General features: G+C 33.7%; 3 protein-coding genes and 1 non-coding gene across 4 annotated transcripts; all 4 read right to left on the reverse strand.

Annotated features, from left to right (window-relative positions):
• Positions 1-38: 38 nt before the first annotated feature.
• On the reverse strand, positions 39-2,528 carry LOC100258452 (uncharacterized). The gene is made up of 5 exons (XM_002277333.5): positions 2,035-2,528; positions 1,051-1,205; positions 859-925; positions 592-643; positions 39-502 (listed from the first exon to the last, which is right to left on the reverse strand). The coding sequence occupies exons 1-5, from the start codon at positions 2,435-2,437 to the stop codon at positions 409-411; spliced, it is 771 nt and encodes a 256-aa protein (XP_002277369.1). The 5' UTR covers positions 2,438-2,528; the 3' UTR covers positions 39-408.
• A 566-nt stretch (positions 2,529-3,094) lies between these two features.
• Positions 3,095-7,201, reverse strand: LOC100263595 (uncharacterized). The gene is given in 2 exon segments (XM_019225569.2): positions 3,095-4,731; positions 6,783-7,201. Coding segments are annotated over 2 exon segments (1,836 nt in total). The 5' UTR covers positions 7,101-7,201; the 3' UTR covers positions 3,095-3,213.
• Positions 7,202-10,609: 3,408 nt separating this feature from the next.
• Positions 10,610-11,558, reverse strand: LOC100258567 (uncharacterized). The gene has a single exon (XM_002277250.4). It carries the CDS (start codon positions 11,468-11,470, stop codon positions 10,808-10,810), a length of 663 nt encoding a protein of 220 aa, XP_002277286.1. The 5' UTR covers positions 11,471-11,558; the 3' UTR covers positions 10,610-10,807.
• A 2,048-nt stretch (positions 11,559-13,606) lies between these two features.
• On the reverse strand, positions 13,607-13,679 carry TRNAA-AGC (transfer RNA alanine (anticodon AGC)). The gene has a single exon. It is a non-coding gene; the product is annotated as a tRNA-Ala (tRNA).
• Positions 13,680-15,707: the final 2,028 nt, after the last annotated feature.

Below are 15,707 nucleotides of genomic sequence, written 5' to 3' on the forward strand. Positions count from 1 at the left end.
ATATCTTTCATCGCTTCAGTTTAGAACTACCCTTCCAATGAATAGATAGAACCATTTATCATAGTAAAAGCCCATGTGGAGAAGTTGCTCAAAATTACAAACAACTAACAGCAACTATTCTTCATAGCTCATACATGTTCTTGATGCTGCCCATACCTGGATCATCTACTGTCCATCATCGTTTGGAAGAAGAAACAGTTGTCGATGACTGGATAGGTGGATGAGCTGGTCCTAGCCTGAGGTGGGTGTACCACCATAGCTTTACATTTCTGAAATGAAGCTTCAAAATGATGCCCTTTTCCTCACTAGTCAAGAAGTTTGGAGCTATGAAGCCAAGACAATCCTTTCCTTCCATCTGTAATTAGAGTATACACCACTAGTTTAGTCTTGAGGTTCACCTCATATTCTTCAACCTTCTGTCTTCTTGCCCCAAAATCCTCGGCTAGGCCTTAGGATCTGCTTCAGTAGAGCCATTTTAGGAACATTCCAGTGCTCCACATGCCTGAAAAACCCGAGTCACATCCAGGTGAACCAAAAAAATATCATAATGAGCAAGCAAGTATCCAAGTATCTCTCATGGTTACACCTTACCTGCATACTTTCCCAGATTGAGAATCAAAATAATACTCTGTATACCCAGTAGCTGCAGCATCACACAACATGGCCATAATATATAAGAAACAATGTACAATATTCTGTACATGAGAAAATAAACATACATATCTCAGAACTAGTTACTCATGTTCCTGCAAGTATCCATAAAAGCAATTCTGATTTGTTCTGTTGGGATAAAGTGCTTGAAAGTAAGACAGTTGAACAGGCACAATTGGTTCAATCCATAAAAGTGGTAGAACATACCTGAAAGAATGGGCTTCCAAGGAAATGACAAGACACAGCTAAACCGCCAGTGGCCAATTCCTTTGTCCTGCATCCGGTAAGTAAAGAGAAATCTGTCAAAGAAACAAATCGAAGCCCTCTATAGGGAAAACTAAAGAGATTGTATACTACTCTTGTTGGCATGAGTTATGTATTCAACTTTAGCGAGCTAACCTCAAAATCTTCCCACTTCATGAGTTTCATATTCGACTTTTGGATGAGAGATCCAAAATTTGTGCAGTTCCTTTTAAATCGGCGAAGCCCTCTGAAAGAACCAGCAGGGTCAGCAAATTCACAATCATCTTCATAGGCACTGAGTGTCAGATTCCCTATTCATAGAAAAGGAAAAGTTATTGGTCACTCTTCACTACAAAAAACTTGGAGATCAGACCAAATTGTTGCTCCCTAAAAAACTTCTGGGAAAATCTGTTCTCAAGTCCAGAAAATTTTCTTCCCCAAGAAAATCTACAAACTAGAATAGAAACCTGAAAGTTGCTGCAAAACTGGTAAACAAGTAAAAGAGACCCTCTAACGAATTTTTAGAACTTATTGGAACACATTGAACTAAATTCTATCATATTTGACCCTAAATACCATTAAATGAAGAGATTCATCACTGGAGACGAATGATCTCCAAGAACAATTCATTCAAATGCACTGTTTGTTTGTAGTAATAGGATTAAAAACCAACAAATTAGTGGAAGAAACAGTGACGTAAAAGTGGATTATTGGTATTTAGTATAAAGCCTTCTCATAGCAAAGAATTTAGGATTCATAACTAAGAAGAAGTGATGCCCCTTATGTTTGGTTGGCTAGAAACTAGTAGAAAGTAAAACAAAAGGAAAATTGAAACGTTAGATTTCTATTCTTTGTCCATGCCCCCAAAAGAAACGCACAATTATTTGGCTAAATTCAATTGAGTTTTCATTTTCTTCAAGAACTAAGTGGCATAAGTTTTAGATCAACATTTTTTTTCCTTAATTTTCTCGGTTACCAAACAGTAAGGTTCAACCGTTCGAATTATTGTGAGTGACATTTTTAACTTTTTGGAAGCAAAAGAAAACAGAAACATGAAATTCAGAACTTGAACTTCATATATTTTCCTTCATTTTCTCTGCAACCAAACAAAGGCAAAGGTTAAGCTAGGTATTAGCAAACCTGTGACGAAGTAGGATCTCTGAAAGTCCTCTTTGATGGTTTCCACAAGTGCGGCGCGATCAACGGCTCCCGACCCGTCTCCAGCGAGGTCAATAGCTCTTTCGGGAGCTTCGACACTCGACGGTGACCGGAAAAACGAAGCGGCAATTCCGAGCAGCTCCGACCCGTACCAAGCAACCTTGAGCAACGCGTTCTCGGGTTCGGATTCTTGAGCAGTTGACGAATTACTTCTTGGATTCTCTCCGTCGCACCGGAACCTGTGGATTTTGTGATGGTAATTTGGCCGGAAAAAGTCATTTCGGTGCCGGAAACTGATGTGGGGAGTCACGGAAGTGAAGGAGAGAAGCGATGTCATTTTAGAGAGAGAACCAAACTTCTGGACAGTGGTGAGGTTCTCTCTCATCAGCAAATTTTCTGTTTGTTTCCTGTGAAAATATCTGCAGTGATAAAACGACACCGTTGCACTAACTCTCCCTGTTGTCTGGGCAACCGCGTCGTTTTTTCTTTTTCGGTTATACTGTTAAAACAGTTGTTTGAGTTTCTCCGTTTTCCCTTTCAGTTACCAACACGACATATATATCCCATATCAAATAGGGGAAAAGTTTCTAACACTATGTAAGTATGAACTTTTCTTAACTCTATAGACACGTTTTAAAATCGTGAAAACCCCCTTTGAATTCAAAACTGACAATGTTTTGTTTTGGACCAAAACAAAGAACCCATTTCCATTAGACAACCAGGTTTCAAATTTTACCTTCAACGATGTCGTTTCCTTCTTTGAGTCCACCTACGAGTTCCTCCGTTTGCATGATTGAATCAACTATTATGAATGAAAATGTCAAAAATTAAGAAAATTATATAAGGTTGAAAGGGTGACTCTTTCATACTTATACTTTGATCCTATATATATCATACCCTCGTTTGAGGATCCAAATTTTAAGGCATTAGGGTTCCAGCGAAGTTAGCACTAGGGTTCCCAAAAAGAGGAGGTTCGGTTCCCATAGGGAGTTTGAAAGGCTAAGCCATGAAAGGTTGGTCGATCATTAAAATAAAAAGATGTATTTGTGAATGGAGCAATTTCATTATCCAATGCAACTATCAGCGGGCGGTAAGCATTCAAGATATGAAACTGACAATAAGAATATTGAGATCATATTCAAATACACATGTACACATGACTTATCCAAATGGTCTTGGTGGCTTCTCCAGAACAGCAGAAAAAAACACCTCTCGATCGTCTTTGTCCAGCTTTGGGACAACTACCCATTTATGCTTCTTGTACCTCAGCATCCTAAAGGCATCCAGATAATCATCCAAATCTTCCTTCAAACAGAAGAAGCTATCAATCCACAGCAAACCTCCTGGCCTCAAAACCCTGTCCCAATCATACAACACAAATTCCAGAAGCACAAAATCAATCCACCCATCAAGAAATCTTGTTGTGTGGATCAAATCTAGAGTGTTGTCAAAGAAGGGGAGTCGTTGATTTATCGTTAAGTAAAGAGGGACGAGTCCTCTGAGTGCGATCATTTCGCTGAAGGGTGCCCCAAGATTGATAGTTGCAGAGACTACCGTTACATTGAACTCTGTCATCCTTGCTGCAAAAGTCCCGGTTCCTACGCTGAAGTCCAATCCGATTCTGATCTCTCCAGGCTTGATATCAAGCACCTCAGGTATAAGAAAATCTGAAGTCAGATTTGAGCTGGGGTCTAGATTTATGAGCTGAATCCATCTGGGCATTTCATGATGGGAAAGATTGAAGCAATCCGCACACTTGAAGAACCCTTTGCCAGTGGAATTGCTGGCAAGGCAAGAGAAGTTCTTGCATCTGTACTGACTCCATCGGACATTTCGATCATCAGGGAGCTTCCACATGGATTCATTGATGGGGAACGGCTTGCTGAAGAGTTGTGGAGCTCTGGCGAAGCACCTCCTCCTTGGTAATGGATCACACCCATGAACCATCAGCAGCTGAGCTAGTTTCCAGTCATCTTGGCAGATATCCCCAATGTCGTAATCCATGTAATCTTCAAGTTTTTTCTTCATAGAAAAACAGGCATGACCAATACTTGTGAAGGTCCCATTAGCTCCCATGAAGTTCTGCTTCCCCAGTCTATTGGGTTTGATCTTGACATATTTCCGAATCTCTTCTACCAGGAAGTAACTGGAGGGCTCATCAGACTGTAGTTTTGGTTTTAACAGAGGATGGATGCCTTTGATTTCTGCACTTTGTTGACATGTTCCTTCAGTCACTGGTAGAGATGCTTGTACCGATTCAATATGCCCCAGAATATCTGCAAGGACAACACTGAATTTCAACATAGCCGAAGAACAAGGTGATGATGATGATGACGACTCCATTGACAATTCCCTCATCTCTTTCAATTCTTGCTGGATTTTCTGAATGACAGTTTCGACAGTTATTCTCACTTCACTTTGGGTCATGTCTTGGCTCTCAGGATTTATGCTGTTGCTGAAGGTATCAGTAACCATAAGAGATCTTACAGAGTAGAATCTTGACAAAGTAGAACCACAGATGAGAAGAGCAAGGATACCCAATATAAAGATTAGCCCATTAACCCATCTCCGTGTTCTGAACTTTAAGAAAACGCTCGCTCTTGCCATCTCCAGCTTTTGGAGGTTGATAAATCAGAGGTTCTCAGGTATTCTCAATGAGGAAGAAGGATGGTAACAGTCCTATAACTACTTAAGAAATCCAAGCTATAATTTCAAATAATACAAATATAAAATCAAAGTGCTATAACATACTCAATTCGCAGTAACCCAGCAAACAATATTTAACAAGAATCCGAAAAACATTCTAACTGCACAACCAGTTATGAGATTGAGAAGATGGGTAATTAGAGTAAGTGGTGCATAAGAGTAAACAGTACCTGAGACTTGAACCTGAAAGCTCTTTCTGGATAAGAGAGAGGGGTGAGGTTGACTCAGGAGACATTTTAATTGATAAGCAAAGCTGAAGAAAAGGGGCCTTAAAGTTTTTGAGATCAGAGTCCTTGAATTCTATTTTCTATTCATTTCGAGTTTTGGTCTCCTTGGGCAGATATCCGCCAGCATTCTACTATAGTTTACTGCAAGTTTGTTCAGTACCTTAAGATAAATGGTCAATGCTTTTCAATTTTTTAATCAGCCTAATGCTTCCATGATTTCCATGGATGCTATATAGATGCCAAACATTTTATCAGGAATTACTACAGAGAACACAAAGTGCTGCACGGTTTTGGGATGCTGTTTTCACGAAATGGGCATCTGATGTTCATGCATCATATTAATTAGTAAGCTGCATCAAATATAAAGAAATCACAGCAGAAAACAGATCCAGGCTGCTACCTAATGTTTGAATTGGCTTCAATAAATTTATGTCTTCCTGTTACTTAACAAAGCAGTAATACTCATACTAAATTCAGAAATACAAACAATAAGTTTCAAGCAGATATCTAAGTTCCAGTTGAGCATAAAATATACGACCTTCTCACTAGTCTCAAGAAGCAAAAGGTAAAGTTAAGGCACATGTACATGGCAGCTGGCCAACAGTAGACTAGTAAAATTGTTAAGGAAGGTAAGTCAATGAAAAACCAAAGCTATAAGCCTATACCTTAATTTGCATCTAAAACCGAAACACGAAAGAAGAAGCAACCACCTTTTTCTTTGGGTCATTTGCAGTTTCTTGATTACTGAAATGCATCAAGAAAAAAACAAACTCTGTTTTTCTATGTTACTCTCTGAATGGATTCCAATCCGTAAATGCCCTTAATTTTGCGAAAAAATCACGTGGCTGACGTGGTACTGAGAATCTGTTCAAAGAGAGTATCAGTTTCCTTCTTTAAACTGTTCAGTGTTCCAAATCATGAGGCAAAAATGATGTCATTGGAAATAACCTAACAAGAAGAGTATTTATTCATCCAATCTATGTTCTAAATTCCACAAAATTGATCGATAAAATGTAAAAAGCAAGCTAAAATTAATATGGGTTACAAAGTTGGAAACATGGGAGCTGGCTCCTGAACTAGCAATTGAGAAAACTTTCAAGTCTCAAACTCATCTCCAGACTATAAACCGAGACAACGGCTAAATCAACTTATAAATTCAATCACCAAAATGAAAAATTCAATGGAAAATGAAAAATTCCAGAGAAGATGAAGGTAGAACATAAGATTTCTGACATATGGCAAACAGAAAAACTGATAGCCATTTGCTGTCAGTTAAAATTCTTCACAAATAATTCAGCAACTTCGTTGGAGTTAAATCAATGGGAACACAGAAACAAAACCAATTCCAACATGACACAGAACAGATCGACATCCTTGGTTTTTTCTTCTTTTTTTTTTTTCACTCTAAACAACTAGAACCGTAATCCAAGCCATATAAACCTTCCAATATCACCACAACCAAAACCTTTACATTTCAAAACGGCCTAAACCCCAAATCAGAAGAAGTCAAATCGTATTCAGTCACCTCCTCCTCCGATCAGCCGGGTACTGCGACAGCGGAACCAGCTCCGACAGCGGCGTCGAAAGAGGAGTGGGCAGCGGCGAGTTCCGGCAAACAGGGCAAGACGCGTTGAGCTTCAACCACGCGTCGACGCAGTAGAGATGGAAGCAGTGGCGGCAGTCCGGCAGCATTCTCAGCATCTCCGAGTCCTTGTACTCGCAGAGACAGATTGAGCAGACTGAATCCAGGTGGGTGTTGGATTTGGAGAAAGGGAACTTCGGGTAGGAGTCAATCACAGCTTGGTCGAGTCCAACGACGACGTTCTGGTCCTCGTCTTCGTCTTCGGCCACGAATATGATGCGGGGTAGGACGATGCCGTCGGAGGAGTTGGCAGCGGAAGCGGGGTTTCGGGAGTGGTGTGGAGAAAGGGGGCGGCGGCGGCAGCAGAGGTAGGAGGCAAGAAGGACGGTGGAGAGGAGGACGAGGAAGGCAAAGGCGATGGCGATGGCGTAGCCGAGGCCGAGGTTGGAGAGGTAGGTGGGAGGAGGAGGAGCGGCAGCGGCGGCGGCGGCGGCGGAGGCGTAGGAAGAGGGAGTGATGGGGGTGGTGGACATTGGAAGTGTGGAGAGTGAAGGGCCATTTGGAGAGAGAGGAGAGAGGGAGAGAGAGGGAATAGTGGAGATTTTTTTTGAGGGAGGGAGGTGGGTGGAATCCCCAGCTGCTGCATTTAATTTGAGGGTTGGAAAGGGATATTTGCATTTATTTTGATGCTTCTGTTCATGCATTGGGCCTGGGCCTTATGGTTGGGTTCCGTTGGTTAAATTAGGGTTAACATCCTACTTTTACGGATATTTAGGGCAAAATGTCTAGTAATAAGACGTTAGGGCTTGATGTATAAACTTCCTTGTTTTTCTTAATTTCTTTTTTTATTACTAAAAGTAAATTTTAATTTTATATATATATTATTTAAGAATTGTCTATGGACTTTGCCTATTTAGTGGATGGTCATTATAGTAATTGCCAACATATTTTGAATCTCATGGTTTAATTATGACAAAAATAAATTAAATTTAAAATAACTTCTAAATAAAGTTTATTTGAGATCATGAATTATTAATACACCTTAAAATTATAAGTATTTTAATATTATTTTTGACAAAAATATGTTTTGCAATTTACTGCATTTAAATGTTTTTAATTTTTAATTTTAAGAACTAGTAGGTGTTTAATAAAACTTAATTTTTATTACTTAATAGTTTAAGTTGATTTTTTAAGTTAAATTGTTTTTAAGTTTTAAATTTAAAATTTATTAATTATTTCTTGATAAAATTAATTTAAAATTTATTTTAAATTATCAGACTAACATATTTAGCATCATTAGTTGTAATTAATTTTTATCATCATTAATTTTAATTAATATTTATTTTATTAATCTTAAGCATTAAACTTTTTTATTAAACATTCATATCCAATTGTAGATATATATATATATAATAACCTTAAAATATTCACCACAAAAAATGTGTCATAATTTTTAAATATATTTTTATTAGACATGAGCAAATAAGACAATAAAATGTTTGAAATTAAAAATAAATTGACTACTTTGAAATTAAAAATAACCTTAAAATATGCATATTATGTTTCTTAACACCCGTACCTAAAGATACAAACATAATTTAGATTCATATTTAACAAACAAATAAAAGAGATGCAAATTATGGATAAGTGATTCAAAATCCGATCTTTCGCCAAACCAAACTCTGATATCACGTTAAACTATCAATTTACCTAAAGATATAATATTATGGGATTAACATTTATTATTTTACATACTTGGGTAAAGTTTTCTCTTCCTTACAAGCATAGCATTAGAGGTCAAAGCCATGAGTGTGAAAAGCAACTTGCAAAAGGTCAATGAAGTCGTCTTCTATGAATATCTTAACATCTTTGAATGGCCCCAAAAACAATAAAAATAAATTATTTCTCCCAATATAAAATTATTTTTTCCCACCAAAATTCACACGCATCATGATCTTTTTAAGTGAGTTTAGTCAATGAATCTCCTTTAATTATTCCAAAGGACTTGATGTTAACCCCCATAAACTAGAAAATAGTTAAAGAGCAATAAACTCATGAAAGCAACCTCAAATATTAAAAAATAAAAGTGTGTGGTCCAAGATACCTATCACATGATCATGTTCTATAGATTAATTTATCACTTTTTCTTCAATAAAACAATTAAATAAAGTAATTCATCAACTCAATTGAAGTGTTTTTTCTTGCAATGATTTAGTATTTAATAAAGTTTAAAAAATGTGAAATATGGGTCAAAGTGATTATTACAATACTTTTAATATCTGTAAATATTTTTCTTATAAATTAAAATTGAGCGTCTGACAAAACTTTAGAAATTAATTTTAAAAATATAAAAAATTAAATGAAATGATCATTCATAAAAATGTTATAAAAAGGTGTTTTTATTAGTCCCTTTTTATATCTTGCTTTTATAGTATATTTGTCCAGATGGATCGGCAATCGAAATGAAAAAGGAATGTCTGAAAAACACATCTATACAAGTTTCGTATGGGAAGCCACAAAGAAGCCATCCAATTGATGAAGATATACAACGAAGATTCTATCCATATGATTTTATACTTCTCGACAAATATAATCTATTTTCTATTAAATGTATGTTCAAATTCTTGATAATCAATAACTAAAAAGTATATCGTAAATCTTATTTATGCAAAACTTTTCTATGGAATTTTATCTGAAAGTTTCATTTAATTACACTCCAATGCTGAGCTATAAATAATTTTTTCCCCAAGTTTACATAGACACAAGGCAATTAGGAATACAATCGTAATAGGAAAAAAATGTAAAAAATACGAAAAATGGGCTAATGTTAATAGAAACAATCTAATTAAAATCTCATATATGATAACGAAAATGGACTAGTGTTACAAAGAATGTGATTAAAATCCTTAAACAATACCTCTTTGAGGTTATAGAATGTTCCCAAATAAAGTGTGAACAAATTGTTGGAAAAAAATTTATTGGAGAAGACAGTTGGAAGCTTGAAAGTAACGGGTCATGAGCCATTATTAATTTTAGGCCACACACCTCAATTGCGAGTGGCACATTGCTTTGTCTTCGTTACAAAATAGAAGACTTATAAAGAAAAGCTATTTATTCCTTACAATGACATGTGAAGATCACAAACACAGTCTCTAATATTTTGTAGGCTTAGGTGTCTTTGATTTTGAAGAATGGATTGTTTGATTATTTATTTTTAATTTTTCTTTCCTTTTGGCCTAACATTTCCGGCATTGATTGACAAGGACATATGTAGGATAAATTCCACAAAATTGACCAATTGAGCTTTGAAGTAGTGAGATAATAGTTGATGAAAAAGCATTACCCAAATGCTCATGTTCTCTAATAAAATGATGGCTTTCTTACCACTAAGGACTAATCTCAAGATACAAGGACTTCTTCACTTTTGACTCACTTAGCATGTATGGCATAGGAAAAGGAAAAATAAAAAGTTTTATTTATTTATTGAATTACTTAGGTCATTTTTTTTATATTTATTATTTTTTAAAAATAATAAAAATATATTATTAATTATGTTTTAAATTATACAAATAGTAAATATATCTTATAACCCGTGACTTGAAACCTTAATCTTGACTTTGATATAAATTATTATATTGAATTTTGATCGTCTCATCTAAAAATCAATTGGTAGCCAATGAAGATAGGACAAACTTTTTATGGCATTTGACAACATCTGGGTAACTCATTTTCGAGCTTAAGAACAATATTATTGTATCCTAACAAATATAATCGTACGACAAAAAAAAAAAAAAAAAGTATATAATTAGAATTTTTTTGTATTATTCAACTATTTTACATATTTTTCACTTGGGGGTTTAATAAAAGAAAAAAAGATGCAAATAAATTGAACATGTTAATTTAAAATAAAATAGAATTATTTAATGTGCTTTTTTTTGTGAATATTTAAAATAAAAGGGTTTTTTTCTTCTAATTTTTAAATTTTAGAAAAATGAAAATAAAAATCAAATAGTATTGTAGTTAGATATAAACTAACTTAGTATTAATAATCACAATAATAACAATACATATTTATTTAATCTAAAAATATCATATAATAATCTACAAATTAAAAAAATGGGAAAAAAAAAATTACGTATAAAACTCCATCCATCACTGAACCCTAATACAAGGTCATCCGTATGAGATCAGCTCCATATTGCAAACTCTAATCGATGAAAAAACACGAACCCAGAAAATTTCATAGATTCACATCCCTCTTACACTTCTGTTCTTGAATCGATCTGCTCGTAATATTCACTGTGACCGAACAATTCATCTTCACCACCACGTGCTTTTTGATAATTTTCAGCATCTTCACCCTCCCAGGAACCCTGGAATAGGTGTTCATGGGCAGAATCCCAGAAGAAATATCTGTTAGCAAGCTCGGATTCGACATGAGAGAATCAAGAATGATCTCAATAGTCACGTTCATTTTCATGGTTCTTCTGGCCTTGGCCTGTCCCGGCGGCCCTCGAGCTTCTCCGATGACTGTGCCGCTGTAGAAGAGGGTGGTGGTGGTGTTTTTGTACCTGAAAGAAGCGAAGTTGGGGTTCTTGACGGAGACGTCGGCGGTGAGGGACATGTTGACGCCGGGGCCAGGGGTGGTAGTGCCGTTGATGAGCTCGAGCTTGTCGACTGTGAAGCCGTTGAGTTTGATGACTGGGTCTTTGACTCGGAAGACCGTGAAGACGAGGATGATGACGACGGCGGCTTGGATGAGGATGGTGGCGGCGATGCAGCCCCAGCACTTGATGCATCTGCGACGGCGGAGGCGGCTGAGGTGGTTGGTCACCTTATCATCCTCGCTGCTGAGGCGGTGACTGGCCGGAGCTAGCGGCCGGACTTGCTCCCTTTCGACCATGGCCGGTGAATTGGAGAAAGGAGGGATCGGCTGTGGGTGTGTGGGGTTGTTAAAGCACTCTTATATCATCGTGGGCTTGTGAGAGCCTTGAAATGTGTACTAATACTGTTGAATATTAATTCACGAGGCTTTGTTCTTTAAGTCAATTTTTTTGGAAAATGATAAATAAATTAATATTTTCATCATATGCGAACAAATAAGATAAAAAAAAAAAATGGACTCAGAATCAATTAACTATCTTCACTAATGTTTAAAGTCATTTTTTATTTTAATAAATATTTTTAATTTGATTAATAACTTAAATTAAGTTATTAAATTATTTTAAGTCATTAAATTAATTTATCAAACATGTCATTACTAAATGATAAATTCTTGAACAAATTTATTATAAGTCGTTATTCCTTCCGTTCTTTTAGCATTTTCTTTAAGTATTTTTATAAGTTAATTATTTGGGAAATGTCGCAATTATTTAAAAGACTCCTTCTTGATATTAATTACTTAAGGTAATTTAATTAATAATAATACCGAGTTTATATATTTGAGATAGTTAAAGATAATATTTATATCATTAAAATATAGTGTTTGAATGGTAAAAAATAACATATTTGATAAAAAAAATTATGAAATACTAATTATTTTTAAATAATAGATTAAAATTTGTATTTTATAAGTTTGAGTTTCTGTTTTGTAATTTTTTTTTCTTATGAATGGATGAAAACACGTTTTTTTTCCGATAAAATTTAGCCTCTCACGTGAAATATGCTACACGAATTTGTCACTCTCAAATGGCTAAATCAATTAATTTAGTCAACATTTTCCTGTGAATTCTTTGACTTCTAAACATTCTATTTCAATGGAAATGCAACCATATAAGTCAAGCAAACCAAACTCCTCCCCCAACAAATTATTTATTTATTTTTACTAAAAGAATGTTAAATTATAGTAGAATCAAGACGACCGCCACCCTCTGAATTCATTTACCATGGACCAATTTATAACTAACATTAAAATACACAAATAAATAAAATAAAATATATGAATAGGCTTACGTGCTTAAATTCAGCTTATTTAAGAGGTAAGGTCCAATGTCAGTGGTAGATATCAATACTAACTTTTAATAGTATTTATTAGATAGATTTTCAAATATGGGTTTTATTAAAAAATAAAAAATAAATGTATACTTTTTTACAAATGTGACATCATTTTATTTTAATTAATGTTTTTAAAATTATTCTTATTTTAAATATAGTGAATTATAAAAATATCTCCATATACTTTCACCATTGTAATTATTTATTATGCTCATACGACAAAAATTAAAAATTATTTGAAACATGACCTTGGAGGGTGCTTGTCTTTTTAGTTTACAAAAATAAAATCGTAGTTTATAATCGAAACTTTAACTTAAAATAAAATAATAATAATAATATGGTTTTTATATTGTAATAAAAATGTCATTTTGAATATAAGTTTGACAAAATAGTTAATTTTTTTTTTTATAAAAATACTATTTTGGCCCGAAACTCAATATCGAACTAGTTAAAAGTAAAATGAGAAAAAATAATAATAAAATCAAAATTGGAAAAATAGGATGCTCTCATATTCTTATTTCTAACAAGTAAAATACCTATAAATCTTAAACCTAAAACAAAAAATAATAATAATAAAATAAAAAATTTTAAGAATATATTTTGATAATAGATTGTTTTTTATAATAGATATTTTCAAATATTTTTTAGAGTATTTTTTAAAAATAATTTTAAAATAAAAAATGCATGGAAAACTTTTATATTGTATTTAAATTTTCAAATATAAGTTTATTTTTGAAAATAATTATAAAAATATTTTTCAAGCTGGTCTTTTGTGGATATTGACAAACGAGAGCCTTAATTTTGAATTTTATTATTTGAAGATGAGAGAGTAATAAAAATATTTGAATTGTTATTATGTTAACTGGAGGTGGCCGCTGGGTGTTGACTTTTGGAGGTGCTAGATCGATTAAGATCCACCCTGACTTTTTTCAATCCTATCCAATAGAATTTTGCAACGTGTCATCGATCGGATCATCCCCTTATCCGAATCGCCCAATAAAATTTTGAAACGTGTCCGATTGGAAAAAGCATGTAAAAAAACCTGTGGAGATGCGGGGTATCGATCCCCTTACCTCTCGCATGCTAAGCGAGCGCTCTACCATCTGAGCTACATCCCCTGATGAGATTGAATTTTCTTTCTATAAATAATAAAAAAATAATGTTTTATTAATTTTTTTTTTAAGTAGTGGGAGATTTTCAGAAAGGGAAATATTTGTGTGATTAATAATGGTGTGGAATAAGATAAAATAAATAGTCTATCAAGAATAAATAGATCTACTAAATATATTGAATTATTTCTTAGACAAATATTTTAAAATCTTGTAAGTCTTTTTATTTCATAAAAAAAAATATTTAAGTAAATCAAATTAACCAAGTAATGCAATATTATATTTGGCTTTTGGAAAGTATGAAGGGCAAAAAAAATAATACTAAAAAAATGATTTTCTCATTTAGATATCAAGAAATAAAACACTAAAAAAAAGGGAATTTTTTTATAAGAATCCTTCTTCATTTTTCTTTTGGTTGAAAGAAAAATTAAGAAAATAAAAAAATTATTAGAAAAATAAATTTTTATATTTAATTTATCTCATATATATATATGAAAGAAAATAAAATATAATTAAAATTAATTATAAATTTATATACATATTTTAATTATTTAATCTTTATATAAAATGAAAAATGAGTATGTTAGTCTTAGTCCAAAGATTTTTCTACTCATATTTTAATGATTACAAAATAAGATTAATGTAAGGGCTACTCCCAAACGCACACATGGCAACCCGTAGAGCATTCCTCCATGGGACACGTGGCATTTCAACTCTCTATCCAGATTCCCTCAAGGGGGCATACGATATTCTTAAACTCGTCATCCAAACGACCCTACTCTCTTGTCTGGACATATTGTCCAAACCCAACACTAGCGTCTTAACCAAAAGCCTTAGCCGCGAAACGCAGGCCATCCTTGTCTACACTGCCAGGAGCACGCTTGACGGGATCATCCTGAGTCACTTCAGGCAACCTGTCACAGCCTACACCCCACCACCTGCAGAGCAAAAGGACAGGGATGGCAGCAAGTCATCCCTCCCACCATTTCTGACAGTCGCCTGCAGAACAATGATAGCTCTGCCACCACATCAGCACCATCATGACAAGTCAAAAAGTTTTCCCACCATTAAAGGGGACAGAACTTCTGACATTATAAAAATGCCCTCATACAGTGAAAGAAGGCAAACTTTCTTACTCAAAAAATAGGAAAAACTAAATATGAGGAGGAAGGCTAACAAAACCATCGGAGGGTGTGTTCAGACCCCCTGTCCGGACATTTTTTGCAAGTTGATTGAAGCGAGTATCATCTTCAATTGAAAAGGTGCGTCCATCTGGTGACCGCGATAGTCCCAGTAACGCGAGGCTTCAACAATTAAGTATATTAATAAATTTAAATCATGTAAAGTTTTCAAGTTTTAATCATAGATTTAAAAAAAAAGCTTAATCAACCTTTAAAGAAAATCCAATGATATGGAAATGTATATTCCTTAAGGATAGGTTTGGTTCCTAAAAAATATTAGGGAAATAAGAAAAATTTTAAAAAAATAATAATAATTTTTTTCATATTTGATTGTACTATAAAAAAAATATAAAAGAAAATAAAATATATTTAAATTTTATATATTTTAAAATTATTTAATCTTGTCATAATAAAGAGAAATAAGTAAAATGAGTTTAAAAAAAAGATAAAAATAATTTATTAAATATAAACTTTTATTTATTTACTTTTTATTTATTTATACTTTTCGTTTCTATTTTATTTTATTCGCATATTCCTTCAATTTTTTTTTAGAACCAAACATAGTGTAAAGATTTAAAAGTGTGTAGAAAATCTATACTATGATTTCCCAAGTTGCACTTAGGTCTAAAATATTTTTCATACACAAACATCATTTTAATCTTAAAAATGGAAATCTATAAGATGATTTTCCACGGTACACTCAAGTTTAAAATATTTTTCATGCACAAATATAGTTTTAATCTTAAAAATGGATAAATTTTTGTTTTAATTGAAACCTTAAACTAAATTTAAATGTATAAAAATAATTTATTAAATTTAAATTATGTATATTTATTTTATTTTTCAAAACTCAAAC

This window comes from Vitis vinifera, chromosome 15 (assembly GCF_030704535.1).
Source record: "Vitis vinifera cultivar Pinot Noir 40024 chromosome 15, ASM3070453v1".
Lineage (NCBI taxonomy): Eukaryota > Viridiplantae > Streptophyta > Magnoliopsida > Vitales > Vitaceae > Vitis > Vitis vinifera.

Coding starts and splice junctions, on each gene's coding strand:
- LOC100258452 (XM_002277333.5), bottom strand. CDS start 2,437: ATGAGAGAGAACCTCACCACTGTCCAGAAGTTTGGTTCTCTCTCTAAA. Junction 926..1,050: donor TGAAGTGGGAAGATTTTGAG/GTTAGCTCGCTA, acceptor TACCGGATGCAG/GACAAAGGAATTGGCCACTG. Junction 644..858: donor TTGGAAGCCCATTCTTTCAG/GTATGTTCTACC, acceptor GTGATGCTGCAG/CTACTGGGTATACAGAGTAT.
- LOC100258567 (XM_002277250.4), bottom strand. CDS start 11,470: ATGGTCGAAAGGGAGCAAGTCCGGCCGCTAGCTCCGGCCAGTCACCGC.